At 39.9% G+C, this 15441-nt stretch overlaps 1 protein-coding gene across 1 annotated transcript; it reads right to left on the bottom strand.

Moving 5' to 3' along the window:
* Positions 1-11569: 11569 nt before the first annotated feature.
* On the bottom strand, positions 11570-12351 carry LOC137744320 (L-type lectin-domain containing receptor kinase V.9-like). The gene is made up of 2 exons (XM_068484160.1): positions 12289-12351; positions 11570-12082 (listed from the first exon to the last, which is right to left on the bottom strand). The coding sequence occupies exons 1-2, from the start codon at positions 12349-12351 to the stop codon at positions 11570-11572; spliced, it is 576 nt and encodes a 191-aa protein (XP_068340261.1).
* Between the last annotated feature and the right edge of the window lie 3090 nt (positions 12352-15441).

Raw genomic sequence — 15441 nt, 5'->3', positions numbered from 1 at the left:
AATTACATTTTTGCCCCATATTTCTTATTCATGTTATGTTTTAATTAGAAGGTTAAACTGGTAATTTCATAGGATTTTGATTGACAATGAGTGTTTTATTAATTAGTAGAGATTAATATATATATATATATAATCAATATATAATTAATTATCAAAAGATGGGCCTTTTAATTAATTTTGAATTTAATTAAATTATTTTTGAACAGGCTCATCTTTTCAGCTGAAGTCTGAAGCCAATGAAAAAACGTAGAGAAATAGCACCCCTCTGAAGAGATGTCTCCTAACAATCGCATCTCATTCTCATACCTGTTGCGAATAGGCACAATCCCAATATATATACATTCATTTGCATGACATTTAGAACATAGAAAATATCAAATTCTTCTTCTACATTCCTAAACCTTCTTATTGAGAGAACCACACAAAAATTCGCCAGAAGTTAAGTTTTTTGGTGTTGGAATTCTAACTTGATCGTTGACTTCTGGTGAAGCAGACGTCCATAGAACTACAAGTATTGAGTGGTGACGAAATTTCTATTTCAAGGACATTGCGGTACACAACCCTCAATCTTCAAGTTGTTTGTTTTATATATTTGTTTTGTTCATACTTTGTGTTAATTTTTTCTATTCGCATTTATTATTTATTAGCATATATAATTATATCACATATTGTTGACATATATCTAACAATTACTATATTTGCTTCTTGTTTAGTTATGTAACATTCTCTTCTTCAAATTTCTTTATATCGAAAAACTGAAAATTCAACAATTTTCTGTTCTTTCTATTTGATTATCTACAAGACTACAAGACATAAGCAAACAAGTAAAAAATTTCCATGCAGATTATAAATTTCACATTTATAAGTTGTTAGATAATCATTCGTTTTCAAATTTTAGTTTTTAATTTTTCAAAACTTAAAACTAGTTTGATAACTACTTTCGTTTTTCAGTTTTCGTTTGAAAACTCAAGAATGTAGTTTTCACTTTTGGTTTTCAGTTTTCATTTTTTGGGTGAAAGTAGTTATCAAACGAGTTTCCAGTTTTAGATTTCCAAAAAGAAATGGAAAAAAAAACTAAAAACTAAAAACGAAATGGTAAACAAACAACTCCATAGTAGTTCTATCAAATTCTAGTCGATGTAGTCATATAGATTAAAATTGGGTAAATTACATAATACCTTCTCAGGTTTGAGGTCAATTACAACCTCATACAACATTTTTAAAACATTTCACTTTCATACCTCAAGTATTATTTTATTTCAATATAATACATCTGTTACATTTTCCATCCATTGGTTTGTTAAGAGTAGACGTGGCTGCCACGTCAGAAAAATTTAAAATAATTAATTAAAAAAAAAGCCGAAACCCAGTTCGTCTTCCTCATTCTCTCTCTCGAACCCCAAACCCCCCAAAATCTCCAGATCCAAAATCCTCAGTTCTCGACCTTCAACCACTACGAGAATCTCATCCCGATTATCCACTCCCAAGCTCCCCAAACCGCATTTTTCACCACACCACCTTTCTCGCTCTTAATCAAGCCACTGCCATTATTCATTTCATCAACCCAAAAGACAAGAGCCACCCCCACCTCACCACTCAAACAGATGCAGTGCAGCCACCCACCCATTTTATCTCAATCCAAAACCAAAGCCTCTCCTAACCCACCACAGAATCCAATAGTTTCAAGGAATTGTAGAACCTCGCAATTTCAAAAACCAAAAACCCACTTCAATCAAAAACCAAAAACCCACTTTAAATTTCAATCTTTTCTCTTTTCCTTTTCTGTGTTTTTTTTTTAATCAATTCTCTCTTCCTCTTCTAGGTTTTTTTTTTAATCAATTCTCACGATAGCCTGGATCTGTCATCAAGTCCATCAAAGTCTGAAGCTCTTCTCTCTGCACCCTTCCTCCCTCCCTCACGCACGAATTGGTAATCAACACCTAACGGGGAGATGGTGGCCGATTCGACCCGGAACTTGGGGAGTTGAGGGAGGAGGGAGAGCCAGGAGATGAAGAAGATGATGGACATGATGGTGAAGATGGCAACGGTGACCATGATGATGCGGCAGAGGATGGTGGGTCTGCGCCTGACGGGAGGAAGAGCGCAGGGACTCGGCATCATACACCGCCGCCGCCCACCCATTTTTCTTTTGGGGAAGGATGGACATAATGCTTTGAGGAGTACATATATGCCTTTGCGCTTGCAAAAAGAAAAGGTGAAGGAAGATACAGCAACTGCCAAAGCCAAGGCAAAAGGGTTTTGCTTGTTAGGCTTTAGAAATTTGGATTTAGGGTGGGGAAAGATGGTAGAAAACCACACGGCAGCCATGTGGGGGGAGGGGGCGATAGTGGTTTGGATAGGGAATGTATTTGGAGGTGTAGTGGGGAGGGAAGTGGTTGTAGGTGATGGGGGAAGGGGGGTGGGAGGGTGGGCAAGGGTAAAGGTGGGGATTCTGGGAAAGAGGATTTGGATTTTGTTTTTTTGTTTTGTTTTTTTTTTTTTTTTTAATTTTTGAATTTAAATTTTTTTAAATTTTTTTTAAATTTTTTATTAAATGTTTAGCCACGTGACACAAATATGACAGTCATGTCAGCTCTTAACAGACCAATGAATGAAAAATATAATGAATGTATTATATTGAAATAAAATAGTACTTGAGGTATGAAAGTGAAATGCTTTAAAGATGTTGTATAGAATTGTAATAGACTTCAAATATAAAAGGGTATTATGTAATTTACCCATTAAAATTTCACAAAGATATTATTAGGAAAGTGTAAAATGAAGCAAATGGGAGGAGAGAGAAACCTGCATCACAATTAATTTGAATCTTCACAGTTCACTGTGACACTCATATACATGTCGAAAGTATAGTTTTAAATGAAATCTGTGGCGATGGAGCAGAATAGTTGGAAGCAAAAACGCTAAAAAGCTAGGGTCTCGAGGATTTTTTTTTTCTACTTCTACATGTATCAAATAATGGAGTTTCAACCAAAACCCTAACCCTAGGAAATGGCGGAACCTCTTTTACTGTGACATTGGGCGGTGGTGAAGTATCTGTAAGTTGATAACTTGAGAAGTTGCTGAGCTCTCTGCCATGAACAATTGAACAACCAGCACTGTGACTTTGGGCCGAGCAAAACTTCATTTGAAAGTTCAATTTATTGTAATTGTTAGAGGTGGCAAAGCCCATTTCACAAAATTCTTTCTTATACTTTTTCTATTTTATTTTTATACAACATCAACTAAACTACAGGAGGCAGGAGTTGAGCCCTTACATGACGGTGTGTTCGAACATCGTTGGTGACTAATCTAACAAAATTTATCGTTTGACAAAACATAAAAAAAAAAAAAAAAAAAAAAAAGAACTAAACTATAGTATGCGATTTGAACTTGAATGTAGAAGGAAAAACACATTGTTTTAATCAACTTAACTAGCGATTCTCTTTCTATGCTTTAATCTTCACCATTGATTTGTTATTATGGACATTATTTTATCCAAGCGGTGGTGGACACTATATTAAACTAAATGACAGGGAGGGAGATTGATACACTTTTATCAAGAGCCCAGACCAAACCAAGCCGGACCCAGACCGGTTCAGGAAAACCAACGACCAGCTGCCTGACCTAACCCGATTCTAACCGGACCGGCCGGTCCACCGACGGCCTAAAAAAAATTCCAGCGATGTCTGCAAACCATTTTTCGGGTTTTAAACCCTTTTTTCGGTGTTTCGGACCCGTTTTTGGTTTTTTTTTTTATGCAGATTTGACATATTCCAGCTTAAATCTCACGCTCGAAGTCCATTACACTTCCACCACTCAAGGAGACGCATACTGTCCAAGCTATTCCACCCTAAATTCCGAACAACATTTGTCTCGACAAGTCGTAGAGTTGACAAGTGCCCTCGCGTAGCAGACAACCTTGATGAATTAGCTTTTGAAACGCATTGAGATGCATCGTGCCCCAGACGAGGTGTCCCAAATTAGGACAAAGGTAGACAACGTACCTCTCTAACAACGTCCGAGTAAGTAGCCCCTCGACCATCCACGAACCGAGTGTTCTGGAAGTGTACACTTTCGTCTCAGCGTGCGGAGGAGCGTGAACTCCCGGTTAGGCCCAGAGACAAGCATACATTCATGGTTGGGGCCACACTTTGATAATCAACGTGGACAACCTTCTAGACAAAGTGTTCATTTGCGGCTAGGCCCACAAGGAGCATTCTCCACCTCACATCGGAGTAAGCATCAAGATGAATGGAGAGAAGTAGTCACTTAATCCGGCTTAAGTTCAACTGGCAGCCTACAAGTAACTCACTCACCTACCGAAGCAATCCAAGGGAGACACCTCCAAGTTGGATCACACCAAGTACTGCGCATTCATCGAGGTCTTGGTCTCATAATCGACGACTGCTATAATGGGAGGAATTACCTAGAGAAGCTGGTGACAGAAGGCAAGGTCGACGAATACTTAAACAAGCCAGATATACAGCCTAGAAGAAACGCAAACACTGACGAAAAGCTGTCGGCCAAGACTATCCCGATCAATGACATTTTCTCCAAATCCGAGCACTTGGAGGCACTAATAACTTCAAGAAGAGGAAGATCCAGCAGGCTCTATTAGTCTCACAGGTCTAGGCAGTCGACACTCAACCTGAACCCATTGTTGGCTTTACTAAGCAAGATGCCGAATGTGTCGACTTCTCACACTACGATGCCCTAGTGATATATGTCTAACTAGCCCACGCTATAGTAGACAGAGTGATGGTTGACAATGGAATTACGGTCAAGTAACTTCAACTATTAATAATTCAGAAGATAGACTGGAAAACACAATCAAAAGTCGAGTAAGGTACTCACCCGATTCAACATACACACCTCGATCGCTATTGACAACATTACACTTGACGTGAGAACACTGCCAGTTATCTCAAAGCAAATGTTCACAATAGTAAGCGACCTGTCTCTCTACATTAGGATTCTAGGGTAATCTTGGCTGATAAAGCTGGATACCGTAATCTCGACGATGCACTGTGTAAATACTGAAGGAGTCAAAGAAAAAGTCATTTACTTCTTAAAGGCTGCCAAAGTTCAAAGGGACGACGAAGCTACCAAATAGCAATTACAACAGAAAAATCAAGAAGATGGTGTCTAAGTCAACACACCAGCATACGAGATGGGATGGAAACCTGAAGAGGACACCGAGTACATCATTCTTGATCCACAGCAATCGAAGAAGACGACTAGAATTGGCTCATGTCTGAGACCAAAGGAAAATGAGGAACTCACAGCTTTCTTTAGGGAAAATTGTGACATCTTCACATGGTCACCTTCCGATATGCCCCGCATGGACCCTAAGATAGCTTGCCATAAAGTGCATGTCGACCTCGCTCCCAAACCGGTGATCCAAAAAAGAAGACACTTTGCACTCGAGCGAGTGGCGATCATGGTGGAAATCGACAAGCTACTGGAGGCTGGGTTCATAGAAGAGGTTGCACACTCGGCATGGCTTATTAACATAATGCTAGTAATGAGGAAAGAGAAGGGAAAATTGAGAGTTTGTGTAGACTTCACCGACCTCAACAAAGCATGCCTGAAATATCCTTATTCGGTTCCCTGAATTGATTTACTGGTAGTTTCAACTTCCGGGAACCAGCTACTAAGTTTCTTGGACAGATACTCTGGCTACAACCAAATAGCCATGCATAAGCCCGACAAGGAGAAAACCACGTCCGTGATCAAGCGAGGCACGAACTGCTACAAAGTCATGCCTTTTTGCCTCAAGAATGTAACCAACGACTAGTAAACATGATGTTCAAGAAGCGAATTGGAGTAACCATGATTGTCTACGTCGACGACATCATGGTGAATGGGAAGCAACAATGAGACCACATCGGCAACTTGGTGGAAACTTTCAACATTCTTAAAGAATACAAGATGAAGTTCAATCCCGCTAAATGCACGTTTGGAGTATCTTTAGGCAAATTCTTAGGGTACTTTATGGCCTAACGAGGAATCAAAGCACATCCTAAGCAGATCTAAGCAATCCTAGAAATGAAGGCTCTAATTACCTTGAAAGAGATCTAAAGCTTGACTAGACGAGCAGCCATACTCAACTGCTTCCTCTCGTGGTCTATTGATGCAAACCTTTCTTCAACGAGTAATGAAATAGGCATTGGAAATTGGCTAATACGGCTTAGTTTACCGACCCCACACGACAATAAAGGCCCAAGCCTTGGCAGATTTCATAATAGAATTCACGCCTAGCCTAGGTGACGCAACATCGCGGCTCAACGATGCTCCGGAGGCAACCGAGCAAGCCATAGCCACACCTGCCTTGCCTAACGGAGACTTCTGGCATTTGCACGTTGATGGCGCTTAGAAGCAGGCTTGTTCATTACCCTAGATGGTTCGATGCTTGAGCAAGCAATCATTGTAGGCTTTAATGCATCCAACAACAGAGTACGAAGCCCTACTAGCAAGCCTCCAAATGGCAAAAGACTTGGCTATGAAAAAGCTTGCAATTCATTATGATTCCCAGCTAATCACCAGCCAGATTACCGGGGAATACATAGTAAAACATTCAAGAATGGCGCAATACCTAGAGAAGGTATGAAAGTAGCTTGAGGTGTTTCAGACTTACACCTTTACTCAAGTTGCATGGGCAGACTATGCCCACACGGAAGCGCTAGTCGGCCTAGGCTCCACCCTCGACCATCAACTCAAACGCTCTATTCCGATAAAGTATCTGGAAAAGCCAAGCATAGAGGCTGAGCCAGCAGCTGAAGTGTCACAGGTTAGTAAAACTCTGAATTGGCAAAGTCCCATCATAAATTACCTAGTCAATGGCACACTCCCCGCAAAAAAAAATTAGAGTTGAGAAAGCTCCAAACGAAGGCAGCACGTTACTACATGTGGAACGACATTCAAAGTTAGTTACGCATATTCATAATTAAAATCAAAAGAGCTTTTATTAAACTAGAAAAAGAGTGAAAACACCTTGTAGAATAAAGTCTAAAAATTTATAAGTTTTTGCCAAATTCCCCTCTAATAGCACATCAAGAAGAAGAACTAGGGCCAGCCAAAAGGCTTATTTATACTACATAGAATATGCAATCCTTCCTAGAAAAGGACTTAGAACAAAACTAGGAAACCAAATAAATTAAAATAAATTAGGAAACATAATCCTAAATTGATTAGGATAATCAGCCCAAAATCTGCACGGCCACGTTTTGGACCCATATCTGCTCCAAAACTGGCCCAAAATAGGTAGATTTAAAGCATGGACTATTATGAATACTTCTCCAGAAGACCACGAACCCATCAGAAGTCATCTTGAGCTCCAAAAATCGCAATTAAGCACAAAAAACGTCACTTTCCAACACTGAGCACTACTTCTTTATTTCATCGCCATAAAATAACCATTTGATAGAAAAATCTGATATTTTGATAGGTACAAGCTAATGGACTCACGAACGTCCTTCAATTTGAATCACTTTAAAATTCGTTCAGTTGATCATGTTTTGCTTTAGAGGAAGTCGAATGTCCTATATTGAAAATAGAAAGCAAAGTATCAAAATTCTACCAAAATAATTACCAAAACATACTAAGAATGGGGGAAAATATAATATAAAAAATTGACTCATCACATATATTGAGTAAATTGTAGCTATGGTCTCTTAACTTTAAGTCAATTGTAGTTTTGATCATTTAACTAAAATTCTATTAGATATAGTCCTTGAACTTAATAAAATGAGGAGCATCAGTCCTTTTGTTCTAACATCGTCAAATATTCCGTTGAGCTACTTACAAGGCTGGTAGATGGGAGCCACAAGTACAGTAAAAGGGAATAGTATTTGAAAACACTTGACCAAAAAAAATATATATATATATTTGAAAACCCTAAAAACATAGTTCTTTGTACAGCAACAAGACTGTCACCATTTCCACCAATTGACTCCATCTCTCTCAATTTTGCGTCGCCCAGCTCCTCCTAAACGGTCTAAAAATAAACCCCATTAGTTTGCCCCGCCGCATATGGTTCTCAAAACCCAAAACAAACCAAAATCGACAGTGAATGAAGTAACACCACCCGTAATTCTGAGGTTCCCATCTACCCGAATAATGAAGATTGAAGGTGGTTTAATCTTGGAATGGGTACGTCTGCGGTGTGTGATGGCTTTGGTGTGCAGCTACGAGAGCTATGAAGATCCTGGAATGGGGAGGATGAAAGAAGGGAGAGGGCAATCATGTTTTATTTTTATTTTTTTGTTTCGTTTGTAGAATATTTATATTAAAAACCTAACTTATATAGTTATATACCAAATTCTTTATTCCATTCGGCACCCATATTAACATAATTGTGGGTTCCATTGTACTGTCACACAAGCACATTAACGGTAAACATAACGGAAGGTAATGCCCCATAGTTTGGCAAATTGAAGGACTATATCTAATGAATTTTTAGTTAAGGGACCAAAGCTATAATTGACATAAAATTAAGGGACCATAGCTATAATTTACTTGCATATATATTACACATGCCCAATTTGTCTACAAACTTAGAGAACTTTTCACTTGAAACTGCTTTGGTGAGAATGTTAGCTACTTAATCTTCCTTTCTGATAAGAGAAACTTCAATTATTTTTCATTCTATTTTTTCTTTAGTAAAAAGCCTATCAACCTCAACATGCTTGGTTCTATCATGCTGTATTGAATTGTGAGTAATATCACGAGCAACCTTATTGTTACAAAACAACTTCATCGGCTGACTATGTTTGATACCCAAATCTCGTAAGAGAAATTTAAGCCATAAAATCTCATAAATACTAAGTGCCATACTTCTATATTTTGCTTCTGCGCTTGACCTTGCTACTACATTTTCCTTCTTGCTTCTCCATGTGACCAGGTTTCCACCAACAAAGGTAAAATAGCCAGTTGTATAACGCTTATCATTTGTCGAACCAGCCCAGTTAACATCTGTGTAACCTTTAATTCTGAAATGACCATTCTTCTTGAACAAAATACCTTTTCCTGGACTTCCTTTCAAATAACTCAATATCCTCATAAGACTCATGTGTTGTTCTTCTGGATCATGTATGTATTGACTAACTAAACTCAAGGTCCGCCGTAGTGTATGCCAAATACATAATCATCCCACTAATCTTTGATATTTCCCTTCATCAACTGGTACTTTCGAATCAATACTAAGCTTCGTTCCTTCTATCAAGGGAGAAGTCACAGGTTTACATGCAAACATACCGGTTTCTTTCAATAGGTCAATAATATACTTTCTTTGTGATAGAAAGATTCCTGACTTACATCTTGACACCTCAATCCCGAGAAACTATTTTAGAAACTCAAGATCCTTCATCTCAAATTCAGTAAATAAATATTTCTATAAAGCTGCACGTTCATTGGGATTGTTACCAGTGACTACTGTGTCATCCACATATACAATGAGTGTTGTAAGTTTCCCATTCCGACACTTCAAGAATATTGTGTGATCACAATTACTTTGCTTATATCCAAATGGTCTCATGGACTTGGTAAACCTACCAAACCATGCTTTTGGAGACTGCTTCAATGCATATAATGATTTTCTAAGTTTACTCACATTTTGTCTATGCATGGCAGGAAAGTTACTTCCTGGTGGGAGTTTTATGTATATCTCCTCGGTCAAATATCCATGTAAGAAGGTTTTTTTTTTTTTTTTTTTTTTTTTTTTTTTTAATTCAAACTATTGTAGCGGCCAATCTAAGTTTGCTGCTAAGGATTGTAAAACCCGGAGTTTGTTGATTTTAGCCACTGGTGCAAGTATCATTGCAATCAATCTAATATTTCTGTGTATACCTTTTTGCCACCAACCTTGCTTTAAAACGGTCCACTGTTCCATCTACTTTGTATTTCATCGTATAGACCCACTTGCATCCCACAGGTTTCTTGCCAGTTGGCAAGTCTGTTACTTTGCAAGTAGCACTCTTCTTCAATGATCTCAATTCCTCATTCATTGCTTCTTTCCAGCGAACGTCTACTAAGGCCTCCTGCATACTGTTAGGAATATATACAATAGATAATTGATAATCAAATAACTTATTTGATTCCGACAGGTGGCGAGTAGACACATAATTGGTCAATGGATATCTCACCCTGAATCTAAGTTTAGTTCACTCACAGGATATTTGTGTTTACATTTAGGATCAACCTCATAACTAGGTTTAGGAATACCTCGATTAATGCGCTCTAGAAGATGACGAATAGGTTGAGCATTAGAATATAACTCGATTGGTTATGAGTATCAATTGAAGACGAGGGAGCGTTGGAATATAACTCTACTGCTAGCACTTGGTCCATGCCATATTGTGGGGTTGCAGACCCAGATTCCATGGGTTGTTGCTAATTTATGTCATACTCCATGTTTCCAAAAGCCACAGGTTGGCCCTGCTGGCCTTGAAGCCCGCCAACCGCAGGCTGGTCCTACTGTTCCTGATGTCCAGAAGCCATGGACTAGTCCTGTTGATCCTAAAGCCCAGAAGACATAGGCAGATCCCACTGCTCCTAAAGCCCAAAAGATGTGGGCTGGTTCTATTAGCTGTCCTAAAGCCCAAATGTCGTGGGCTCCTTAGCTGATATAGGCTACTGCACGTTAATTCCAATCGGGGTGACATAGTTAAACGTCCGAACTTCTTCATCTCGTATTTCCCTCTGAAGTGAGGACTTAGACGAATCATAATACATCTCATTTTCATGAAAAACGACATCAACTGTGACAAACATTTTCTTGGTTGGAGGATGATAACAATGATAATGCTTTCAAGTTGTGGCATATCCCAAAAATACACAACGAGTAGTGCGAGGTTCAAGTTTACTCTGTCTTTACGGTGGGTGGAGGTGGACAATGCTACATATCCCAATACACGTGGAGAAAGATTCAAAACTTGTGGACAATTAGTTTGAGACATGAGGGCTTGGAACAACGTTTTGGAAGTCAATGGTGCGAGATAGGAGACGGTTGATAAGATGTGCTGTCGAAGTTAGGGCTTTGCCCGAATAATGCAAGGGGAATTATGCCGCAAAAAGAGAAACATGAACTACCTCTAACAAGTGTCGATTTTTCTGCCCAGCAACTCCATTATGTTAAGGAGTGTATGGGCACATGGTTTGATGAACAATACTATGCCTATCAAGGAAGACACGAAGGTTCGCATTAATGTTTTCACCTCCATTGTCAATTCGAATGACTTGAATATTCATGTTATACTGCACAGTAACCATCTTATGAAATTTCTGAAAGGCCAAATTGACTTCATTTTTCAATTGAAGGTGAATAAACTACCATTATTATTATTTTCTTGCTTGTTCTGAAACCTAAAGAACCAAAACCCTAGCAGCTTCATAATTTTAACAAACTTCCTCTTCTGTCTTATGGCATAAATAATACCAACAATTGCTTGCAAAACCAAACTCACAGACATCACAGGCACACCGATGGTTAAAAGTTTAGATACTTTTTTACCCTATCCTAGGCAAGTTGGGAAGTTGTGAGTGAACAAGTTCTTGAGCTTGCCCATTCATTTTAAAGCTTCAACCCAAAACATAATGAGACATAGAAAGAGACCGATGGAGGATGAGAAGCCAACATACATGGTTTGCTTTTGAGTAGGATTGGGGAAAGGTCATGCTTCAGAGATAAAAATGGAGCATGGGGTTCACTAGCATTGACTGGAGCCAACGTGACATTTATTTGCTTCTTGGTACCATCATATTCCACCCAAACTTGCATTGCTTGACCACTGGTGAGGGACAAGTTTCGAAACCCACCATTGTTTTTAGCATAGTATCTTGCGGTAGAAGATTTCACAGAGTTCAAACCATTAATATCAATTCCTACATGGTTATTATCAATGTCAATCAACTTGATCTGCTTGGTGGCGTCTAGCTCTACAGCAAAAATATGATTAGTGACATTGCCATTGTTGGTTAGATTGAAAAGGTCTAGGAAAGGGCTATGTCCAGCTCCGAGAATCCCTATTTTCGGAGCAATATGATGAAGGCCATTCCATGACCGCTCACAGTTGCCGGCATCGATCTGATAACGAACACAAATGTTGTAGAAAATGAGAAAGCATTGGTATCAGAATATGAGTTCTTTAAGGTGACTGGGTTAGGGTAGAAGGCATGGCCCATTATTTCTTGAGAGTCATTTGTAAGTATCAAAAGACCGTTGGGTGTGAACTGGGCTACACCATCTAAACTAAGCTTTTCTGTCCGGAAACCATTGTAGATGAAGCTAACATTTTGAGCTGCTGCCAGGGTTGCTTGTATGAATATTAGAAACTTGAAAAATATGGTTGCCATTCTTAGTTCTCTCCCAAACCTCTGGGAACTTTGTTATAAGCAATGCAGCTTAGCTGAGCTGTTCCTTCATTGCCTCACTAATTAAACGTGTTGTCTTTGTGTAGCAGAATAAAACGGATCCTAAACTGTCCAGTGCCTACCACCGTACGCAACTTCTAGACTAAAATTAATTCAGACTTTATATGTGATTGTGTAGGTGCAACCTCCAGCCATGAGAAGGTAATTCTTCACCATACAACGTAGGACCAAGTTAAGACCCTAGATAGGAACAAGACTCCATTGGACATAAAAACAAAGAAACAATACTCTATTGACCATAAAAAAGAAAGGAACAACACTCCATACTCAACTTATATAATTACTGTTGAGAGTCGCTCTCTTGGTCACTAAGTGACTAAGGATTTATAGTCACTTATCCTTATATTTGATATTAACGATTGAAAACGCAATTACTTATTCTACACTCTTGATATCAGATCAAAAGATAACTGATGATGCATTTCTTAGTCGTTAGATAAAGATAACATTTTTGAATTACTATCTCTATGATGATCAATTCCAAGCCAGTTAAGGTGGGCCTACCATGGCAATTGTTTGGGCCCAAAATAATATTGTTGGGTCGAGTGTAGGTTTGTGCTTGACCCAAAGCCGTGTCAAAATACTATGGGCTGCCTGATGATTCCGGGCCATTTAGCAGGGATGGTCGAGTCCTATCGCAAGAAGGAGTAGTTCAGATAAGCAAAGAGGATCGAGGAAGTCTTGGTGCAATTAGGATTCTCGACCAAACAATGAATAAAGCCTCGAAGGGGGGTGAGTTCAAAATCCTAATGGGAGTAGGGTTGTTCGAAGCAAAGTTGGAACGAAACAAGAACTCCCAGTCCAGATAGGGGTAATTCGATTTGGAGAAGGAGTTGGTGCTATAAATACAAGAAATCATGCAACAATTGAGGACCTTCAATTCAACACACAATTGCCTTGGGCAAAACCTCTCAAACAGCTTGAGATTTTTATTTTCTTTTTCTCGCCGACACACCTTCAGTTTGGATAGACAACACTATGGAGGCAACCGGCAAGCACCTTCAGTTTGGATAAACAACACTGCGTCGAGGCCGACTGGTTACCTATCTAAGTCTCGGCTGAGAAGGGTTTTCGAATCCTTGTTGGAAGATGTCATCTTATTAGCCTTCTAGGCGAAGTAAGGTGTTACTGGCTACGACATTCGGCGTACTAGACGCCGAAGTAATTTTATGATTGGATACTCACAAGTGAGTTTCAGAGTTTGACATTCTGACGGCTGAACCACATTCACCATCAAGACATACATTACCTTTGAATATTTGTGTCCGTATAGTCTGGTGTCGATTCAACGTGCTTATACTCTTACGAATATAATCACGGTGAGCGAATCGGGCGCCAACGATTTGTGAACTTCGCAGAACTAGCAGCCTTGTCTTCAGGCTCTAGAACCTGAAGACCAAGAGTGTTCCTTCCTCGGTCGCAGTCTCCTCGGCCGAGCTTGGCCAACGAGTTAGCACGCCCCGCATTCAACCGAATGACGTAGTTAGCTTATTAGTTACTCGGCCTGCGCGCCACGTACGTTTTGTAATTTTTAGGATCAACATTTTGGCACGCTCGGTGGGACTTTCTGCTAGACCTTCGAAGTTCATGACCATTGAGACACAGTCCATAAAAAAGAGAACAATCATGGGAAAGTCAACAGCTGACTTACCAGTGCAAGGCCTTGGGCAAGATTTGCATCAGGCGAAAAATCCGATCATTGTTGCGTTGCCTGAGGCTACAAGTGCGACACACCGAGATAATGAAATTTGTCTCGGCAGACAGTCTCGCAACCTATATGTTCTCAACCAAATGACAGGCATTTTTGTTGAAGGAATAATGGAAGATTGCGACGAAGATGGTGGGGAGGGTTCTAATCCGCCAACTAGGTCGTTTCTTCGAAGACGACTCGATGAACAATATCGATAGGTCGAGCAGTCGATTGGCCAAAAAACGAATGATTTACTAGACGCAATATGAAGCAACAGTGACACACAGACGAGGATGCTTAAATTGTTAGTCAGTAAAGCCTTCGAAGATGGCCATGTCGGCCAACCTCGGTAGCCTTCGATTACAAATGTTCCAGTACAAGCCGAGAAAGGGTCTGCTCGGCTACAACTAATTGACTTGGAGAATAGAGGCGGATCAAGTAGTAGAGCTGACGGACCTGACCAGAGAGTGGAAATAACATCCGTTAATATGACCGAGGTCCAAAGAATGATCGACTCGGCCCTAAAAAAAGGGCCGAAGTTCCCAAAATTCATCCACCCGTACCCAGCTTATGTGGAAAGGTTCGAATACCTTAGAGGCTTCAAGATCCCCGATTTCAGTTTGTTTGTCGGAAAGTCGTCCTTATCCTCGTTAGAACACGTAGCTTGGTTTACGGCACAATGTGGGGACGTCAATAGTGACTTCCATAAGCTACGGCTCTTTAACTTTTCACTTACGGGATCAGCTTTTGCTTGGTACATTAATCTTCCACCAAACTCCGTCCAGAGTTAGGAGGAATTGGTCGAGAAATTCCATGAACAATTCTATCGACCCGGAATGGAGATGTCCGTTTCATCGTTGGCTAGGATGGCTCAAACGTCTGATGAATCCCCAACGGAATACTTAACAAGGTTCAACTCGGCCAGGAATTGGTGCTGAGTACCTCTTCCTGAAGTTGAATTCGTCAAAATTGCCCTAAACGACTTGGACGTGGAATACAAAAAGAAGTTTCTGGGGGCAAATATTCGAGAGATGTACGAACTTACTCAACACGTTGAGCAGTATGATTATTTGCTCCGAGAGGAAAAGATATCGAAGTCACCATCCCGGGGAACATTATATAAGAATCCCACGGTTAGCTATGCATTGGCCGAAAGCGAGGACACCCAGTATGCCAGTGTGGACGCGGCCGAAATAATGATAGATAAACCTTACGTTTGCAAGGCGTTCGCTCAAGTAAGTCCCAAAGACGCCAAGATCCGCTCGGCTGCTGAAGAGATGAGTAAAACATCGAAAGTTTACACCTTCGATATCACCAAAGTC

This window comes from Pyrus communis, chromosome 9 (assembly GCF_963583255.1).
Source record: "Pyrus communis chromosome 9, drPyrComm1.1, whole genome shotgun sequence".
Lineage (NCBI taxonomy): Eukaryota > Viridiplantae > Streptophyta > Magnoliopsida > Rosales > Rosaceae > Pyrus > Pyrus communis.
Note: the sequence above shows the minus strand (reverse complement) of the source record. Positions and strands in the feature narration are given on the sequence as shown.